Source organism: Mirounga leonina, unplaced genomic scaffold, assembly GCF_011800145.1.
Source record: "Mirounga leonina isolate KUSES-001 unplaced genomic scaffold, KU_Mleo_1.0 Mir_197, whole genome shotgun sequence".
NCBI lineage: Eukaryota > Metazoa > Chordata > Mammalia > Carnivora > Phocidae > Mirounga > Mirounga leonina.
Window position 1 is genome coordinate 15,064,918 of NW_023270494.1, and position 22,333 is coordinate 15,087,250.

A 22,333-nucleotide genomic window follows, 5' to 3' on the forward strand; every position below is an offset into this window, starting at 1 on the left:
AGGTAAAATCCACCGTGTGTGGCATCCAAACAGAGATCATTTTTTGCTATTGAGTTGTAAGACTTCCTTATGTTCCTTAATATTTTGGATATTAACCCCTTATCAATTATATGGTTTGCAAGTATTTTCTCTCATTCATAGGCTGCCTTTTTATTCTCTTTTTAAATACTTTATAAATGCAAAAGTAATTTCCATTATAATTCCTTTACTTATGGGTTCTAGATATCTTTCACATTACAATTTAACTTCTCCCCCCCTTATCTTAAATGTAATTTAATATATGTTTATCTATTTCTTCTTTCTTAATTACTCTACTTGTTTTCCTTGTTATGGTTCAGTTAACTCAGTTAAAAACACTGAGTTGGGGCACTTGGGTGGCTCAGTCAGTTGAGTAGCAGACTCTTGGTTTCAGCTCAGGTCATGATCTCAGGGTCATGGTATCAAGCCCCATGTCAGGCTTCTTGCTCAGTGCAGAGTCTGCTTGTCCCTCTCCCTCTGCTCCTCCCCCAACTTGTACTCCCTCTCTCTAAAATAAATAAATAAATAAAATCTTAAAGAAAAATAAAAACACACTGAGTTGCTGTCAGTGACTCCATATGGAAAAGGGTCTTACTGTACAACTTATTGTGTTAATTCTCAAGTAGCACAGAAGTGATTTAAGACTTTGTTTTTGAATGAATGAATAAAATTCATTAAGCATTGTCTAGGCAAGTTTCTCATACATTATTTAGTATATCTGCTCCTTTAGTTCCTGTCCACCACAGGTTCTGTCTCACGGTCCATCTGACAGTGTCCATTTTAAAGATTATTATTTAGCTTTCCGTATCAACAAAGTTAATTTTTAAAGGTACTAACAAACCATAACCTGTCTTCTCCAAAACTGTTTTTTTATTTTTCTAATTTCTGGACCAGAGAAGGATGATAGCAACGATAACTGTAAGAGAGAGAAATGATATTATCTGAGCTACATTTTAGAAGGACTAATCTGGCAAGCCAGGTATTAGCTTGATTCAACTTGGAAAGACCAGATGAGGGAGACAAGCTAGTTAGCTGTATTGAGAATGGAGAACGTGGGAAGAATGGGAGAAACTGGAAGAGTAGAATCCTCAGTGTCCTAAGTGACTGGATGTAGGAGATAATGAAGGCAGTGATTCAAAGCTGACTTCAAGAGTTAAAGCCTACATGAGAGGAAAATTGGGCCACTTATTAATAGAAATAGGGAGGTAGGGGCGCCGGGGTGGCTCAGTCGTTAAGCGTCTGCCTTCGGCTCAGGTCATGATCCCAGGGTCCTGGGATCGAGCCCCGCATCGGGTTCCTTGCGCTGCGGGAAGCCTGCTTCTCCCTCTCCCACTCCCCCTGCTTGTGTTCCCTCTCTCTCTGTCAAGTAAATGAATAAAATCTTTTAAAAAAAAAAAGAAAAGAAAAGAAATAGGGAGGTAGGAGCTAGTTTGGGCTAATGAATCACAGCGGTGCCCTGTTTGACTGGAGCTGCCACCGAAAGAACAGTCATTGGCAGTGAGTGTTGATATGCTGCTCTCTTTCCCACACCTAACACCCCAGAGTCCTGAGTATCTACAATTAGCCATTGCATTAGTACATTATTACATTCCTTATGCTTTTCATATTATACTGTCTATGACATTGTATATTATGGTGGTTAAGAGCACAGTTTCCAGAGTCGGCCAGATATGAAATGAATCCTGGCACTGCCAATGCCTAGACATGTAACCTTAAGCAAGCTATTTAACCTCTCTAAATCCCAGTTTCCTTATTACCACAACGTAGATCAAAGAGTTGTGAGGATTAAAAAAGAACATGTTTAAAGCTCTTAGCACTGTGCCTACAAAGAATAAGAACTCCAATAAATGTAAGTTATTATTTTTATATCTGTCTGAAAGTGTCCCATTCTCAACACTTGTCTTAGTGTTTTAAGAAGTCCATTGTATTCTATTAATGTGGGGGTAAAAAAAGGAAGAGGCTTATTTTACTCTGAAAAATTATACTTTGAGTCTTTGAGTAACTGTATATTAAATTTCAGCTTTCTGACATTGGTCTTATAGGAAAACATTTGTTGAGAAAAATCTGGAGTCATTGCTGAGTGGAATTTTCAGGAAGTTATTTTCCCTTTGGAAAATAGTAAAGGAAATAAGGAAAGCCTAACTCTCAAAAGTTGTCAATTTTTACATGTTAAATACCTCACAATGTAGGGAAAATATAAAAACAGTAAAGCCTCTGAAATGCGAAACATTTGATAAAATAATTATATAACTATGTTAACAGAGTTTTACGCTATTAAATTATTGGCCTTGAATGTGAGATATGAGATATATTTTTATTGGAGCATCAAAACTGGTTAATTAGTTGAAATTTTAGATTAAACTTTTTTTTTTTTAATGTAGGCTCCATGGGCCCCAACGTGGGGCTCGAACTCATGACCCTGAGATCAAGACTGAGATGAGATGAAGAGTTAGACACTCAACTGACTGAGCCCTTAAGATCAGACACTCAATCCAGGTGCCCCTGAGAGTAAACATTTTTAAGTGAACTCTCAGTGATGAAACACCTATGGTCCTACAAAGGAAATTTTCCAGTTCTATATTTTATTATATCTTGGGGAGTAATTCCATTAAAAAATTTTTTTTTTATTTGAGAGTGAGAGAGCGAGCGAGCATGGGGAAGGGCAGAGTCAGAGGGAGAAGCAGGCTTCCCACTGAGCAGGGAGCCCCACATGGGGCTCGATCCCAGGACCCTGAGATCATGACCTAAGCCGAAGGCAGACACTTAACCGACAGACACCCAGGAGCCCCACCATAAAAAAAAAACTTCTATATAGACGACTGGAGAGTTTAAATCATTTTACAGAATCAAAAACTGTTTTGCAAAGGGTTACCTAAGTAAATTTACTGGCAATATGATTACTTAATAAGATTTAGTCACTTTTGGAGAAAATAATGATAGATTAACTGGGAAGCTCATCCTTTAAATTTCATTTAGATCAAAACATCAAAATGTCATAATGGTTACTTATTTTTCCTTTATTGCACTTAAGGCATTTAAAAATATTTTCAGTGATTTATTATTGCAGAATTAGATATCATGATTAGAATCTCTTTCATGTTACTCCACAGACTTTCTTTAAGTAGTGTGTTATTTAATGCAAGGGGTTAATATGTGAGTGTTAGAAGAACCTGTGTTTTACAGATATGTTTTATAGTCTCTTCTCTTTCTCAAAGGCTATTTCTCCCTTGTGGGTCGTGTAGGGAAACTTTGTTGTATATTAGCTACTGTTTGGATTCTCAAACTTTAAGATGAAATTTACTAAATAAGACTGGCTTACATAAAAACCAGATCTGTGCACCTATCTGGAGCTACTTTTTTATTTTATTTTATTTTTAAAGATTTTATCCATTTGACAGAGACAGCAAGAGAGGGAACACAAGCAGGGGGAGTGGGAGAGGGAGAAGCAGGCTCCCCTTGGAGTAGGGAGCCCGATGTGGGGCTTGATCCCAGGACCCTGGGATCATGACCTGAGCCGAAGGCAGACGCTTAACAACTGAGCCACCCAGGCGCCCCTGGAGCTACTTTAATAAATAGTGATCTGCTTTAAAAAAAATCATAGCCAGACTACTACAAAAAGCATAAACTAGTTTCCAGCAGACATTCAAAGACATCCAGCTTGAATGCTGCATTTCAAATTTTAAGGTACTTTCCAAAAGAGCTGACTGGGGGTGCGAGGGTCAACTTCATACAATTAAAGATTACAATCTACCCATCTAATATTTATCTATAGGCAGTATGTGCATGCAACTTTACTTTTGGATTTTAAAAGAAATCTAATCTTGTAAAAATAGAACAGTGAACAGTGAGACAGAAGACAATGATGGAAATATTCTCTTGTAAATGTAAGAGCCAACCAGGTCATGATCAAGATGACTAAGAACCTCAAGGGTGTGTGACTCAGTGGGCTAATGCAAGAGTATTAGCTTCATGACATGCATCTTAGTCATCTTCATAATGAATTCATTGTATTGGAAAAGGGGCTCATAAATATTGTGATGCACTGATTTTATTTGATGAAAATTCAGTATTTTGCTTTGACAAAGCCACGTTAACTGTGGCAGGGTCAATTTCATATAAATTCTGCCAATGAGTCAGATTATCATTTGCACATATGCCCTCCCACCTAGTATCTACTAAGGTAGCTATGAACTAAAGCCAATGCCTGTGAATGGACATTTAGTAATGGGATTTAGTAAAAGTCCTAGGGAAACCAACATATATTAGGAAATAAGTTTTAATTAGGAATGTGTAATCTCTTCAAGCAGAACAGTGTTAGAATATTATCATTAATAATTTATTGTTAATTTACACCAAGTAGCTACTACTAGAAGACAGTAATGCTATGATTTGTTTTGTGTATTTTAATTCTCACTTGTTCCCTTTACATATTCCATCATAAGATTTATTACATTTATCCATAAAAACCAACAACCTCTTTCGTTCTTTGGCAGACAGCAAACTTGGTTTCTGTCTTTTTCTGTGGAAGAAGAGAGTCCATTAAGATGGTCAGAAAGAGTGAGTTTTCAGGTAGGTTATTTCTAGCCTAACTCCACATTAACACAATGGTGATTAAACTTTTAAAAATGGACCCCAAAATAATTTTTAAAACTTGAATTAAAAACTTTAATAATGTTTCAAATTAGCATCTATCAAGGACATTAGGCTTTGAGACTAGAAAAGGCACTTATGGTTGGTTAACCAGCTATATACTCTGCTGTTAGTACACAATCTTCCGTAACTGTTTTACCATTAGAGCTCAGGCTCTTGGATGGTTGACAGCTAGGAATTTACTAACTTCCTGCAATGGGATCCTGGACAGTGCACTTATGTGACCTTCTCCCCATTGTTAGGCTGGGTCTCTGGAAACATCAATTTTGGTAGAACAGTTGTTCAAAACAGCTGCCTTGAGAAGTAAAAAAAAGAGACTTTTTACTAATGAAGCAAATGTGAATGTTTTTTAAAAATTCTTTCTACTGCTTTTTTTTTAATTCTGTATTTTATCTTCGCTCTGGGTTTTTTGTTTTGTTTTGTTTTGTTTTGGGAAATGTTAGTGTTAATACCCCCACTTAAGATCCAAATGCTAGCTCAGATGATACCCAGCCACTTCTGCTTCAGTGGTCAAAACACTACCATTATGATCAAACAACTGTAGTTATTATTAAGGTAACTATTAAATGAACTAGTAGTCTTTTTTTTTTATTAATTCAAATAAACATTTATTGCACAGGTACTCTGGCAACTGTTTTAAGTGTTGGATTTCATGCAGAATTTCATTGAGTCAGTACTCAATGACAGAGCCATTCTGCATCAACTCTGGGAATAATCTGTAAGGTTTTAGTCATTGCATTTAAATAACACAACGAAAGAACATCAGTGAAAACAGGCTGGCTCTTCTAATACAAAGTTAGCGTAATAAATGCTAGTGATAAGATGATTAAAGAATTATACACTGACAGCTTAGAATTCCAGAATGAAGGGATCTCTTGAAACCTAAGTGAACTCAGGACAAATGTCCAAAATTACCTTTTTTTTTTTTTTAAAGATTTTATTTATTTATTTGACAGACAGAGACACAGCGAGAGAGGGAACACAAGCAGGGGGAGTGGGAGAGGGAGAAGCAGGCTTCCCGCGAAGCAGGGAGCCCGATGCGGGGCTCGATCCCAGGACCCCAGAATCATGACCTGAGCCGAAGGCAGATGCTTAATGACTGAGCCACCCAGGCACCCCTCAAAAAGTACTTCTATACAAAGCTCGAAGAGTAGAGCCTGTCAGCTACAAGAAGTCCTGCTAGTGTGGAACTATAAAAAGATGTGAAAAACTTAGGTAGACAGAGAAAGACAAATACCACATGATTTCACTTATACATAGAATCTAAAAACAAATGAACAAAACAGACTCTTAAATACAGAGAACAAATGGGTGGCTGCCAGAGGGGAGGGGGTAGGGGAAAGGGTGAAATAGATAGTGGGGATTTAAGAGGTACAAACTTCCAGTCATAAAATAAATAAGTCACGGAGATGAAAAGTACAGCTCGATGCCTGTACTCTTTAACAATGTTTATGAACTACTTTTAACCAATTCTTTTTTTTTTTTTTTTAAAGATTTTATTTATTTGAGAGAGAGAGAATGAGAGAGAGCAAGCACATGATAGGGGGGAGGGTCAGAGGGAGAAGCAGACCCCCTGCTGAGCAGGGAGCCCGATGCGGGACTCAATCCAGGGACTCCAGGATCATGACCTGAGCTGAAGGCAGTCGCTTAACCAACTGAGCCACCCAGGCACCCGTTTTAACCAATTTTAAAACTATACTTTTCTTGCATTTCTGTAAATAGACTATATGGTCCTTAAAGATGTAAAGGCACTTCTCTTCAATTGCAGTGGTATTCCCTAAACCAGTGGTTCTTAAAGTGTGATCTGGGGACTCCGGGGGGTTTTCAAGACACTTTCAAGGGATCCACAAAATCAAAACTATTTAATACTGAGAGGTTATTGTCTTTTTCCATGCTCATTCTGTTACAAGTGTAAGATAGAATTTTCCAAAGTTTACATGATGTTAACAAATAACAGGTCTACTATTGTTTTTGAAAAATGAACAGATATTTTAACACTTTCTTAGTTTTAACTTCTAATATGGCAAATATCAATAAATATAACTCTTATAAACCCAAGCTTTTAAGGCCCTCAATAATTTTTTTTAAGTGTGTAAAGGGGTGGTGATACCAAAAAGTTTGAGAACTGCTCTAAACAGAGTAATGCAAGAATGCCTGTATGAAGTGCCCAATAAATGCTTGCTACCTCTTTAGATATATCCTCAAAAGATATTATTTCAGATAATCTCTATACTTGGAAACAGTAAATTTAGTAGTCAGCGGATACACTTCAGTGTACATGACCATTAACTACCTTCTCTTAAGATCCAGGGTCATTTAAAACCCATCACTTGTGATTTAAAATCCATTTTTGTGATTAAAAAACTATTTCATAGGACTTGTTTGAGTAATACCTTAAAACATAGAAAGATCTATCTCTAATGTAGAAAGATTTATCTTAGTGTATACTACAAAAGGTTTCAATCACTTTATTACTTTATTAATGTAAGGTTGTTTTACTTCAACCACAGCCAGAAGAAAAATATATAAAACCAAAATATGACTGAAATTTGTATGTTTCTTTAAATAAAATAGAAAGCATGATGTGACATGTTTTCTAAAATTATGCCAGGAAAACAATATGATTCTGTTTCTACAATGAAGTGCAATGTTTTGGATATACCAAGCACAAATTATAAAGGCTTGCAAAGCAGGTCTATAGAAACATAAGGAAAGCCAATCCAAGTTTGCTTTCCTTTCTTGTTAATGTGTTTTAAGTCATATCAGAAGACATAGAGTTTATTTGTAAACAGTTAATTAAGATAACATGTTACTTTTTGAGGGAAGATTAGTATGCTAATTTTAGAAGGCAAAATACTGCTTAGTAAACACCCAGTCTCTTATGGATTAAAGTACTCAACTGAGTGACATGTTCTAACCATTTAGACTTCTAAAAGAAAAGCTCCTGAAAGAACAGACAACTTTAAGAAACTAAAACACTCATATCATAGCACCTTTATCAATGGAAAAACGGCATCTTCAAGGAGTAGGGTAAACAGTAAGTTGAGAGACTATCTGCAAGGGATATAAAATTAGTTTTGTTAGGAATGCATTATTCAGGCAGAGAGCTCTCTTAGGCATGCTTTGAAAAATCTTTGAATGTACTTTGGTTTTACTGAATGTTTAGGCTGAAGTTCAATGCAATAGCAAAGCTTTTTGTTGTCTTCTAGATATAAGTGATATCTGTGTCTAAAAGCAAGCTCACTAGAATGCATCTGTCAAACATCTTACTAAATCTTTAGATACCAAAGCAGAGATTATACCATCAAGTATCAACAGAACCCAACACGAAGGGTTCTCAAAAATACACAGCTGCAATCTGTCAATGGATTTTGTTTTCTACTTTCAGGCATACCTTGTTTTGTTGTGTTTCACATGCAGACAATTCCTTTTTTTTTTTTTTAACAACTTGAAGGTCTGTTGCAACCCTGCATTGAGCAAGTCTGCTGGTGCCATTTGCCAACAGCAATTGCTCACTTTGTCTCTGTGTCACATTTTGGTAATTTGTGCAATATTTCAAATATTTTCATCATTATTTTATTTGTTAGGGTGATCTGTGATCAGTGATTATGACTCACTAAAAGCTCAGATGATGGTTACCATTTTTTAAGCATTAAAGTATTTTGAAGATCTTTTTAAAATTTATTTATTTGAGAGAGAGCAGGAACAGGTGGAGGGGCAGAGGGAGAGGGAGAAGTAGACTCCCTGCTGAGCACAGAGTCCAACGTGGGGCTCCATCCCAGGACCTTGGGATCATAACCTGAGCGGAAGGCGGACGCTTAACTGACTGAGCAACCCAGGCACCCCTAAGCAATAAAGTATTTTAAAATCAAGGTATGCACATTGGTTTTTTTAGACAATGCTTTTACACACCTAGTAAACTACAGTATAATGTAAACATAACTTTTATAGGTACTGGGAAACCAAAAAATCCATTTGACTTGCTTTATTGTGATAGTCACTTTAAAATTGCAGTGGTCTGAAACTGAAACCATAAGATCTCTGAAGGATGCCTGCAGTACAAAATCCATTATTCAACGACTAGCAAAGCAGAAAATAAAATAATTAATGTATGTTTTCCAGTAATGAAATGCAAGATGATGTTAATGCAGATTTTCAGCCAAATCTGAAGGTCTATATAGATCAATAGTTGTAGCCAATCTTTTTTTTTTTTTTTTAGTTTAAATTCCAGTTAATGTACAGTGTAATAATAGTTTCAGGTGTACAATTTAGTGATTCAACACACATAACACCCAGTGCTCATCAAGACAAGTACGCTCCTTAATCCCCATCACCTATTTAACTCATCCTGCCCTCCCCGCCGCAACCCCGTAACCATCAGTTTGTTCTCTACAGCTAAGAGTCTGTTTCTTGGTTTGCCTCTCTCTTTTTTCCCCTATGATCATTTTGTTTCTTAAATTCCACATGTGAGTGAAATCGTGTGTTCAATCTTCTTTATTATGGCTATGCATTCTGGTTTTGGCACAAATCATTTATTTAGTCTTTTGACTAGATTTATTCAGGCTTTGAATATAATCAATCAATCAGCACTAAGTAGTGTTAAATATACTAAAGTATATATACTAAAGTAATGCTTAATATAATGCCACTTCCTAGGCTGGAAATACTCAGCTGTATATACTAAGCAACTAGCATGTGGCTTAACTGAAGAAATGGTGAGTAGGATGAATAGGACTGGGAACCAAAACTGACTGAGGTCATCAACTCACTATAGTAGATGGGAGGTTTGGCAACTGCAGCAATACAACCAATTACTTTATGCTCCTAGTTGCGCAGTCATCATTGAAAAATTATCAGCACAATGACTTCCAGAATGGACAGCAGGCATGAATGTAACCCTTCCTGTGTGAGTTATGCATGCAGTACTATACAGATTAGCACTGGACAAGGGGTGAGGAGGAGAGCAAAGGAAAGATGAAAACAAGCTAGGAGATAAAATTTAAAAAGGCACTTGGGATATTAGTACTGTGGGTACCAGAGAAAGCCAACCACCTATCTGGTAAGGCTATCAGAGATGGTTTGGTTCATTTTGCACAAACCAGAGGCACAAGCAACAATACCACTAACAGGTCTCTCACCTAGATTGTCTTTTGAAAGGATCAACAGAATGAAAAGTCTCTGAAAAGATTAGGTTCCTGATTGTAGAAACAAGTAGTATGCATAAAAAGTGTGAAGAAACTGTTGCCTGAGTGGGAAAGGGATGTTGTTTAAATGTTTCCAGGAGAGGACTAGAATTACTGTCTGAAACTCCAAGTAAATAAAAGTACTGTATGTCATCAGAAGTGGCTGCTAGGATGAAGATGAAATAAATGCTCTATGAAATATGTGACTATTAGCACCAAGCTCACACTAGGGCTGAAGTGAATCAACACTCACTTCTGAAATCCAGGACCTTAAAAAGGTTGTTTCCTCCATCACCACCTTTACCCTTGTTTCTTTTGAGAATTTCAAGGATCAATGCTTCCAACTGTTCAAAATTACAATGTCTATGATGAATATAATGTATTTGTGTTTATCTTTCTCTTCTATGGTGACATGCTCATTTTTTAAGTGAGGCTTCAGTAAGAGTGGAAATAGGAAACAAACTTTTTGCCTACTGCCCATGTCCACTTTTGCCTGGGAATCACCAGGCAAAGCCCTTCTGGAGCTCTAACCTCTTAAATCCTGTTGTGTGCGAGCACCGCCCATGCTTTGTCTTGGCATTCGAAGAGAAGTTCTCAAAGGTGTATGTCTCTGCTCATCCAGGTAAGCAAGGTCCTCCAAGTGGGCAGAGCTGGTGGCTGACAAGACAGAAAAGTTTAGTCAGAATATGTAAGTTTAGAAAACTTTCAGTTCGTCTGTATTATCCCAACTTGGGAATCAGAGCTCACTCCAGCATTTACATCTACCAAGGGTTTGTTGAACTCACGGTCCTTGTCAGTGTCCCGAACATGTGCCAGGAGAAAAATGTCAAGAGTTGTCTTCAGCTCCTTCAACACTATCAACTGCCTGAACTTATGAAGAGTACTAGCAACAAGTTAGCAAACACATTAGTACCTGAAAACAAAAATTATTAATTTTTTGCTTCTTTGAGGTCACAAATACCATTTGTAGAACAAGGCATAAACACCATCAGTGGAGAAACATGTTCCAAATTATACTGAGCTGTAAGAAAAACATGAAGCTCTGTTTTCAACATTTTCCCTTCATGCTAAAGAATGAAATATGAAAACATTCTGAAAACAATTTTCAAGTGTATATATCTATTGGAAAGATGGGTATCAGGACAACAGATAGAAAACTGCTGAAGAGTCTTTAGGGAACTGCCAATGTCCATGAATTCCAAAGAACACTTAGTTGCTCTCTGAACACAGTCAGGTAATAATGGCCCCCCATTGCACGTATAAACCCTTTAACCCAGACACAACAGGGAGAGGGAAAATGGCATGGGTCCTGGCACTGCTATATACTGAGAGCTGTTGGGAACATTCACAATGAACCAAAAAGTGAAGAAATTAAGAATCAGGAAGCCCTGAAGAACAAAACGGTTTTTAACAACAGCAACAACACGCCCAAACTTCTGTCAGAATACAATCAGTTAGAGCTTATAAATTATTAATTAAACTGCTGGTTCAGTTTGTTGCTAATTATGTACGATACTGTGCCAGGGGTTATTCAGTTCTTCAATGGCAATTATTTACCAAGAGCTTACTGTGTGCCAGGCCCTGTTCTTGATGCCCTCCCTGGCTTAGCTGCCAGCTTACTTCTGGTGACTGTTTGAGTGGCTGAGAGGAACCAAAATGAGATCACTCTTGGCTGCAGAGCTCTAATGAAGATAATGTCCATATCCCCAGTTGAGATAAGACACAAACAACAATCTAAGGTGGATTATGACTAAGTGGCACAAAGAAAGTCACAAAGTGCTCTCTGAGCTGAAAAAGTGGGGGGGGGGAGACGGAGAAAAACAGAATAGAGGTAGAGACAGACAGAAAAGAATAAGAGAGAACATGTGCAAGAGACATATACTCCCTTCATCCTTCAACTATTGCAATTACCTCAGTTACTTGGGTCTACTGGAAACCTAGACAAGAGGAACTTATCCAAATTTATAGATATAGTTTCTATGGGAAACAAAAGTCTCTGAAAGCTCATCTAGGGAAGTAAACCAAGAAAAGGAAGTTAAATGCCACATTACACATCAGTAGGAGAGAGCTCAGAGGAATAAGAGATAATCTTGATCTCCGCATTCTGAAATTAAAACTATCCAGAATAGATTACTTTTTAATCTTTTACTTAAAAACACTGGAGGCAATGACTCTTACACCATTCCCACTGGGAGAGTGACAGAGGAATAAGAGATAATCTTGATCTCTGCATTTGGAAACTAAAGCTATCCAGAAAAGATAACTCTGTGGTTCTGTGAATTAGTTCTTTCTTATGTTTATTAGTCCCTCCTGCTTTAATCAAAGTCTGTTTTCCTTTGTTTGGTTCTTCGTCTATATGTGTGTAGCTATCAAAAAAAAGGTAAGGAAGAAAAAAAAAAAAGGAGCCCTCAGAATTCCCATCCCCACAGAGCCCTCCTTGGAGGGGAGAAATATTAGCATCAGCTGAGCAGGGCCCCTTACACAGAGATCAGTTTCAGCTTTGTAGGGCCCTTCCTCCAAGTTCCTCTGGTATAATAACCCCAACCTCTTCTTGTGACACAGACTCTGAGGTGGTAGGTGCTTCCTGCAGTTGCCAAGTCCATGATGCCTCAGTGTTTTCTTTTTCCCTTTCCAGTTCATTTAAACATAGTCAACCATTCTTTACATTTCAGATTTTCTGGTAAAATAACTGTGGTTTCTGTCTCCTGGCTAGCCCCTGACTGATACACTATTGAAAATAACAGAGCAGTAATCCTTTCATATGTTGATGATAAAGCAATACCACAGAATGAAGATGTGAAAGGAATCTTCATCACGGTCACCTAGTCCAAAGGTCAGCACACTAAGGCCTGCTGCCTATTTTTGTAAATAAAGTTTACTGGAACACAGTTTTGCCCGTTTGTTAAGCATTCTTTTACAACAGAGTTGAGTAGTTTTGAGAGAGGCCATATTGGCCTGCAAAGCCTAAAATACTAGCTGGCCTTTTTTTTTTTTTTTTAGATTATTTATTTATTTATTTATTTGAGAGAGAGAGAATGAGAGACAGAGAGCATGAGAGAGAGGAGGGAGGGTCAGAGGGAGAAGCAGACTCGAGCCCGACGCGGGACTCGATCCAGGGACTCCAGGATCATGACCTGAGCCGAAGGCAGTCGCTTAACCAACTGAGCCACCCAGGCGCCCACTAACTGGCCTTTTAATAAGAAGTTTGTTGAGGGGCGCCTGGGTGGCTCAGTTGTTAAGCATCTGCCTTCGGCTCAGGTCGTGATCCCGGGGTCCTGGGATCGAGCCCCGCATCGGGCTCCCTGCTCAGCGGGAAGCCTGCTTCTCCCTCTCCCACTCAGCCTGCTTGTGCTCCCTCTCTCACTGTCACTCTGTCAAATAAATAAATAAAATCTTAAAAAAAAAAAAAAAGTTTGTTGACCCCAAACTAGTCAAATCCCCTCATTTTACAGATTAGTACTGTAGAGTGACTTGTCTACAGTGAATCACTCATTTATGGTAGAGCCAGGCCTCAAAACCGGACATCTGGTCCATCGGTCCAGTGAGTGCTATTTGCATTGTGCCCCTTCTCCCCTTTTAAAGCTAAACAGATTTAACTCTTCCTTAAAAAGCTTATTTTCATCCCTTCTTCATCTTTGTCACTTTCCCTCAACTCCCTGTTTTTTATGGCTTCATAGAGCAGTAACCAAATGTGGGCAAGTAAAGACCTTGTAATGCAAAGTGAAGGTGCTTACTAAAACTCCACACTGCAAATATTTCCACAGTAAGAAACAAAAGAACAAACAAAAGCCCCCAAATTTGTTATTTTTTTAATGAGAAAAATACATATAAGGTACTTCCTAAAGCTGATAAACTGAGAGTAATATGAAAAGAGTATCAATGACAATGAGAACCTTTTACTGACATTAAAATAAAACTCAAATGAAACCCTTAACAGCTGGATGAGTGGTTAGTTTTGGGTTACCACTATGGTAATATAAATGGCACATTATATAATTTTAAAGCAAGGTTCTCTTACTAAAATGGTTCTATATGCCAATGCACTAAAATGGTTTCATACGTTTTAATAAAAAGAGAACGTATATTTCATTAACAGTAGGTGGAAAGATACAGCAACAACATGGAGTGGAGCAAAAAGCTGTGTTAAGGAAAAAAGAGCCCTTTTTTCTATATTATATTCATCTATGAATCTTTTAAAGATTAAACTCAGGGAGATCTATACTTTGAGTATAGATTTGAGTAACAGATAATTCATTTTAATTTCTCCTTACTGAAAAGACCTCCTGGCAAGTACTCTTAGCCCCAGCCTTACTCTCACAGGGTCAGCTTCCTATTCAAAGAGCTGCTGACAGCATTTGTGAAATATAAACGTTGAGTGTGAACTTAACAAGCTTTGCCAAACGAACCTTTACTATCTTAATTCCTAGGAAAATGGACATCAATTGTCCTATTGCTTTCTTTCACAAAACCAAGAAATGTAGTAAAGATATTTTGGAATGAGCACACGTCTCAATTTCAGTCAGATGACATTAGGAGAAAAAGACAAATACTCTAATTATTGAGCTGAATGAACGGTTCATTCCTCTACAAATCCAAATACTCGTAGGCAAACAGTGAACTAAAGAAAAGCAGTGATGTTCAGTATCAAGTGCCAGAGCTCCGAAGCCCTGATTCAGGGCACAGACAGATCTCAAATCAGCTAATGGGGAACTATTGTTTTAATCCAGATTGCAAATAAATTATGTTTAGTGTTACTTAAGTCTATTAAAACATTTGTTCTTTTTCTTCTTTTAGCAATCAGTATCTTTTTGTTGATCTCTGAATCTATCACAACTTCCTCTACCAAATAATCCAAAATATTTTTGCACTGCCTTTATCCCTTATTAAATCATTATTCTCCTTAGTCTTATTTTGTTTCTCACTGCTTCATCATTTTCAAAATTCTTGCCCATTATTTAAAGGGATATGAGACAAATATTGGAAAGATGAACCAGGAGACCTAGAAGTCTGTTAGCTGTGGCCCTTTGTTGTATTAGCTGTATAGGGGTACTCTCCCTCATGATCACTTGAGTCTTTTCCATTTGCAAGCCACTTTCTGAGAAGTCTGTCGTAGTTTGTCAAACATCTCACTCTCTGTCAAATTTGCTCAGGCTGCATTTTCTCTGCTTCTCTAACTGATCCTCCAGTCAAAATTAATTGCTTCTCCCCTTTAGCAACCACATACATATATTGCTAATTAGAACCTGTGTTATTCAGCTACTTGCCTACGTGGCTGTCTTCCCTTGTTATAGCAGGTTCTGGAAGGCAAGAAAGCAATGTCTGATTTATCTTTGATAACCCTGTCCCTTCAGAGTAAGTCAGAGTACCCTGCACATAATGCTCAATATAGAACTGAATTCCAGACTAGTCCTACCTAGATTTAGATATATGTCTGGCTCTAGCTTCACCCTTCTCATTGCTCTGTTTAATGCTTACTAGACATCGCTATGATAATACGCTCGGCTCCAATGATGTTCATATAAACTTCCTTCAAGTACTGCTGGTCCCTCTTCTATAGCACATATTTCTATCATACTATCATACTAAATTACTTACTTATTATGTTTATTTTCTCTGACTAGAATGTAAACTCCAAGGGGGGGGAGGGAGTTCTGTTTTGTTTACTGATGTTTCTCAAGTGTTTTGAACAGTGCCTGCCATATATACAGTACAAGTTCAATAAACACTTGTCTAATAACTGAATAAGTGTATTTAACATACACTTTGTGTTTTGGCTACATTTAAATGATCAGTGAATGACAAATTAGGTTTTGTCTTAGGGGGTTATTTGAAAGCTAAGGATGAAGGAGGTGGCGATAGCAAAGATGTCTTGCATATCTTCATCCCATACAAACACCAACGGCAGATCTACAGGGACATCCATATTCCCACCTCACGGTGGTACTCTTACTGTGAAACTGTCCTGGCAAGTTTTTTTGAGACAGTTCCATCAAGTTAAATTACTACTATAATATTTAACGAACACTTTCCAGATACAGGCGTAGGAGATAACTAGGTAAGTCGAAGTGAACTGAAGAAAGAGGAAAAAAAATCTACAATAAAAAAAATTTTATGTGAAAAGAAAATGCTTTAAAAAGTAAACTTCTACATAAAATCTATCTCTAAGTAAAACTTATGTCGTTAAAAATCCTTGTTTTCAGAGAAGGAAGAGGGAAGTGGGAAAAGGGAGCATATATATATTTTTTGAGATCTCATAGGATTGGAACAGCTGATTCATTTATAGAACATTTAACTGACATACTTTTTTGAAGTCAAAATAACTTAACAAATAAGTGGGCAGAAAAAAATCCAGCAGACAGCATTTGGTACAAAACATTCCAGAGGCAACTCTATATTGAGTATGAAACCAGTCTGAATTGTTTCTTCTTATATCAGTTGTCACTAGTGAAACCAGATTTTAGTAGCACGACTGTCATGCTGGCTGACCTGAGCAGGGAGCTTGGAATGATGTTATGTTTGCTACAGCCTGGGCAAGAAGCCACTCTGCTGTCCTTATACCCTTGATTCATAAAGCCAACATTCTGACTGCTGAAAAGCCCGTATTTTCTTCTTTATAAAATCTCCATTACAGCTTCTGATTGGATTCATCTAAATCCCCCATGATTCCCATTTTGCATTTACCTGATTCTTAAGATCCTTTTCTTAGGAAAACGTGCAGCTCCAAACATTAACAAGTAGATGGTGAGAGTTTATATTTTAACTGACTTCCACTGCTTATATGTTTCCTTGACAGACTCCTCATTTTCACACAAAGCACTGAGGACAACTGCTGCAAGTGAGTATTTCCTACTTCCCACATCCCTCCAATTCCCAGCCAATCTCATTTTAAGACATTAAGGATGACCAGAGACATCCTACTCTCTGATAATTTCTGCCATGCAACCGCAAGTCCACAAGGTTTTCTAATTCCTTCCAACACAACGAGCTTAAAAAAATAAACATACAGTAGTGATTTACATTTTGAAAACAATAAAAGACAGTCGTTTTTATTTTCTGCATCTTAGAATTTTAAACATGTAATTACATCTGAATTTATACTCAGAAAACTGAGCTACTCCAGGAAAAACTCAAGCCTTGATGGTAGAGATTGCCAAAACTCAGCTTTAATCATTCTGTCATTCGAGTTAGAAGTTTTTATTTTCAGTAAATAGCACTACCTTCATATGTGGTATATGGTGGAGCTTTTAAATGGTACATCTAAGTACAGACTTTACTTGTTTGAATCTTTATGCTTCTGAAAGTATACAGCTTTTGGACCAATCTAATGGATCAATATATTTATACTTACAATAATCAGACTTCTATTTTAATAGTTAATAAAGAGTATATGGTTGTTTTAAAAATTTCCTTACATATATATTTTCCATTTATGTTGCAGATGAGTTCAAAGCTCAGAAAAAAGTTTAAAAAAAAAATCATCATAAACATTTGCATATGTACTGACCCCACTTCTTCTAGGTAAAGTGTTATAAAAGTGTCCTTCCCATTCTTTTTAAAATCAAGGGTCTTATGGAATAACAAAGACAATTTTATTCTTTAGAGTTCAATGCAGCAAATTAATTTAAATAATTCCTTGACAATTTCCTAGTCCTGCCAGAAGATATGGCCCCATAAAGACACCAATGAGCTCAGGCAAAAGAGGGTGATTCTCTTCCCCAAGCAGGGAAAAGTCTGTAACACAGCAATGACCATTTAAACGATTATTCCCCCAGATTTTCTAAAGTGACGTGAATGGTATTTTCACATCATTATTCAACATTATTTCGTCTCTAAAGTAGTTACATTATTCATACTGAGATAAAGTTTTAAAAAGAAGGGAAATTTAAGAGTTGGATTTGAACAAGGTCTTTTATAACTGGCATTATTTTTTCCCTCAACTGTTCATATGCTTAGAGTAATTTAATAAGTATAAATAAATATAATGGGTTTTTTCCCCTCTATTTTAAGCTATCTCGTATTTGAAATCCTCAGTTACTACTGTTCACCAAGGAGATTTGAGTATTTGATCTTCCCACACTTTGGGGAACCACTCATATGTGCACATTAGAAAATAAAGGAAAATAAGTATTTCTAGAGCTATAGCAAGAGCTATATCTAGAGTATATCTAGAGAGGACCTCCAGAGCTAAGAAAATTTGTTTTAAAAAATGATTTAGATACCTAATCATTTTAACTATCAGAGGTTGTGGTCTTATCAAATATTTATACAACATTACACAGTAATATTTATACAACATTACACAGCATGACAATTCCTTGTGAAAGTAACTTCATTTCTCCACATTCTGGAAACATTTTCAACCTATAATCTATTAAATTTTGAAGATAACTGAGCCCTCTGGTTTATAGTTCACTTTCCTGCCTCTTTGTGAGGATACTGACACCATGGTTTCCAGATACAGAAAACAATCCAATACAAACTATTCCCTGACCTACGACTTGCCTGCAGCAACACTAGATCTGTTTATATTACATTCAACAATGACAAGAAATAATTCTCTGATGAAGTATGCTCATACTTCAATACAGTCCATTTGCACTGACAGTATAAAATCCTATTCTCTAGGACAGATCTATCTGGCTTCTTTTTTTTCTTTCCCCTTTTAAACTTTTTTTTTTTTTTTTAAAGATTTTATTTATTTGAGAGGAGAGAGAGAGCGAGCACACAAGTGGGGGCGGGGCAGAGGGAGAGGGAGAAGCCAACTCCCCACTGAGCATAGAACCTGGGATCATGACTTGAGCCAAAGGCAGACATTTAACCGAGCCACCCAGGAACCCCTGATCTATCTGGCTTCCGACGGTACATTTACCTTTTACCCTTTTTTTGAACAAGCATGATCAGTATTACTTAAAAATCTGAAAATCTGTGCTAGCCAGAAAGGCCCTAATTATGGTATGAACACTGTGATAAATGGAAAAATAATCAACAGTTATGGTCTATGGGCATAGCAACATAGGCTAATGTTATCCCTCTTATTTTTTTGAACATGGGGGAGGGGCAGGAGAGGGAAAAGAAGAGGGTAGAAAGAATTTAACTGAGTATAGAAAATATTTTCCAATACTTGAATTTAAAACAAATAAACCTCAGTAACAAAAATCACTGTTTTGTGATATTTGATATAAACAGTGTACTTTCTGTTAAAAAGATAAAAAATGACACCAAAAGCCTGATCCAAAAAAAAGAAAAATTTGATAAATTGATGTGATCAAAATGTTTGTGCTTCAAAATACATCAATGAAAAAGTGAAAAGATAAGCAACAGACTTGGAGAAAATATTTTGCAAACCCATTGTTTGATAAAGCATTGTATCCAGAATATACAACAAATGCTTACAACTCAATAAGACAAACAACCCAACAACAATAAAAAAATGTGCAAAGGGTTTGAAAAGATATTTTACCAAAGAAGATATATGAATAACTAATAAGCACAGAATATAAGCTCAACATCATCAGTCATTAAGAAAATGCAAATTAAAACTATAACAAGATAGTATTTCACACCCACCCAAGTAACTATAATAAGAGATAAAGACAGTAACAAATGGTAGAGAGAATGTGGAGAAACAGGAATCCACACATACGTTATGGGTGGGAATGTAAAATGGTGCAGCTACTTTAGAAACCAGTTTGGCAATTTCTTAAAAAGTTAAACATAAATTTACCCTATGATACAGCATTTCCACTCCTAGGTATCTATCCAAGAGAAATGAAACCATATGTCCACCCAAAGACTTGCACACGAATGTTCATAGTAGCACTACTCAAAATAGCCAAAAATTGGAAAAAACCTAAATGTCCGTCAACTGGTGAATGGATAAAATGTGGTAGAAGCAAACAAAGGAATACTATTTGCAGTAAAAAGGAACAAACTTCTGATACATGCTATGTCATAGATGAACCTCAACAACATTATGCTAAGAAGCCGGACACAAGAGACCACAGACTATATGACTCCATTTATATGAAAATGTTCAGAAAAGGTAAGTCTACAGAGAAAATACATTAGTGGTTGCCTGGGGCTGGGGATGGGAATAAAATTAATATTAAATAGACAAGAGGACCATGTCATCACGACATGATCTTATTGGGATGATGAAAATATTCTAAAATTGATTTATGGTGGGGGCACCTGGGTGGCTCAGTTGTCAAGCGTCTGCCTTTGGCTCAGGTCATGGGATCCTGGGATATATCCCAGGGTCCTGGGATCGGGCCCTGCATCGGGCTCCTCGCTCTGCGGGAGGCCTGCTTCTCCCTCTCCCACTCCCCCTGCTTGTGTTCCCTCTCTCACTGTGTCTCTCTCTGTCAAATAAATAAATAAAATCTTTAAAAAAATAAAGAAATAAAATTGATTTATGGTGAAGGTTGCATAACTCAGTAAATATGCTATAAATTACTAAATTGGGTGGATTATTTGAAATTGGTGAATTTTATGATATGTAAAATATTAACTCAAATAATTGTTTTTTAAAAAAAGGATAAATTCACACAGAGACTGCTGCTTTAGGACTTTATCTAGGCTAACACAGAACTAAGGTGGCAATTAGAATCACTTCTGGCCAGTTTGGGTACTGATCCTAGGTTTATGGTCTCAACAAGTGGAATACTTTTAGTAAATTATCCATTTGTTGGAGTTACTAGGTTATTTTTCATTTTTATTTATTTTATTTATTTTTTGAGAGAGAGAGGGGTGAGGGGCAAAGGGAGAGAGAGAATCCTAAGTAGGCTCCACACTCAGTGTAGAGCCCAACACGGGACTTGATCTCATGAGATCATGACCTGAGCCGAAATCAAGAGTCTGGTACTTAAACGATTTTTAGTCAACATTAAAAATAGCTATTTCTTCAAAGATCTAGTTATGTCACCAAGAACCACTATCTCTAAACCAAAGGGAAAATTCTTCTAGAAAGACAGAAGCCTAAATACTTTATACATTTTTTAAATTGAGGTACGATTTATATATGTTAACTATATAAATCTTAAGTGAATAGCTCAATAAATGTTTTTATGTGTACATACCCATGCAACCACCATTCAATCAGGATATAGAAGGTTCCCTTGATATTCCCACCAAAGGTAACCACTACCTTAGTTCTATCACCACAGAAATGACATAGTTTTGTCTTGTTTCTCTACACTTTATATAAATATACATATTTCATGTAGTATGCCCTCTCCAAGATGTTGTCGTGGGTACAGCATTCTTTTTCACTGTTGTATAAAATTTATTAAACCAGTCTACTGTTGACGGACATTCGGATGATTTTCAGCTTTTGGGTATTATGAATAAAATGGATATGAACACTCTTATATTTATTTATATTTATTTATTTTTTGGTGAATATAAGGACTTCCCCCCCCCGCCAGTAGTCTCCCTACCCAACATGGGGCCTGAACTCATGACCCTGAGACCAAGAGTCATGTGCTCTACCAACTGAGCCAGCCAGCTTTATTTTTGATGGCCATTCTATGCAGGAGTGTAATTGATAGGTTTTAGGTAACATGCATATACAGCTTTAGACACCTTTAATAGACTTTGCCAAGCACCTTTACAAAGTGCTAGTTCCAGTTTATTATTATACTCCCATTAGCAATGTATGACAATTTCAATTGCATCACATCCGCACTAACACTTGGCATTGTCATTCCTTTCAATTTTGTGGTTATCGGGTAGAGTGGTATCTCACTGCCAGGAAGTGGGAAGGATCTGGTATTTTATTCTACTTCTAACAAGCCGGGACGGTGGAAGACATGAGACATCTAGATCAGAGATGAAAGACATTTCCTTACTCAGAAGAACAGCAAAAGCCAGAGTATCAACATTGGAGCTGCTCTTCTAAGGCAGAATTCCCACAGGCAATACAAAGAGCTGGGTGATAGGAGCACATGCAGATGGCTGTGCTGTAGAAGGGCACCCTGTGCCTACAAATTACTTTGTGTTTTCTAGGAATTTATAAGTGGAATCATATAGTATATTCTCCTTTTTATCGGACTTCTTTCACTCAGTGTAACTATTTTATTTGTATGTGTTGCTGCAGTTCTCAATAGTTCATCTCTTTTTACTGCTAGGTAGTACCCATTGTAAAGATAGGCTCTAATTTCTTTATCCATTCAACTGCTGGTGGCCATTTGGGATGTTCACAATTTTTGGCCATTGACAAATAAAGCTGTACATCTTTGTAAGAACATATACTTTCATTTCCCCTCTATAAATCCAACTGATTTTTTGACCTCCCATGTCTCTTACATATATTATAATCATATATAGGTATATATTATGTATTACATATATAATCTGGATATTATATGTATTATATATGTATTTAAAGATTTTATTTATTTATTTGAAAGAGAGAGAGAGAGAGATAGCAACAGAGATAGCGAGACAGAGTTTGAGCGGGAAGGAGAGGGAGAAGCAGACTC

At 36.9% G+C, this 22,333-nt stretch overlaps 1 protein-coding gene across 1 annotated transcript in view; it reads right to left on the reverse strand.

Annotated features, from left to right (window-relative positions):
• The window catches only part of TANC2 (tetratricopeptide repeat, ankyrin repeat and coiled-coil containing 2), a 362,442-nt gene that overhangs the window by 106,944 nt on the left and 233,165 nt on the right, over window positions 1–22,333 (reverse strand). The window contains exon 9 of the mRNA XM_035026328.1: window positions 10,383–10,508. Within this exon, the coding sequence (XP_034882219.1) occupies window positions 10,383–10,508 (126 nt within the window). The remainder of the gene's footprint in view (window positions 1–10,382; window positions 10,509–22,333) is intronic.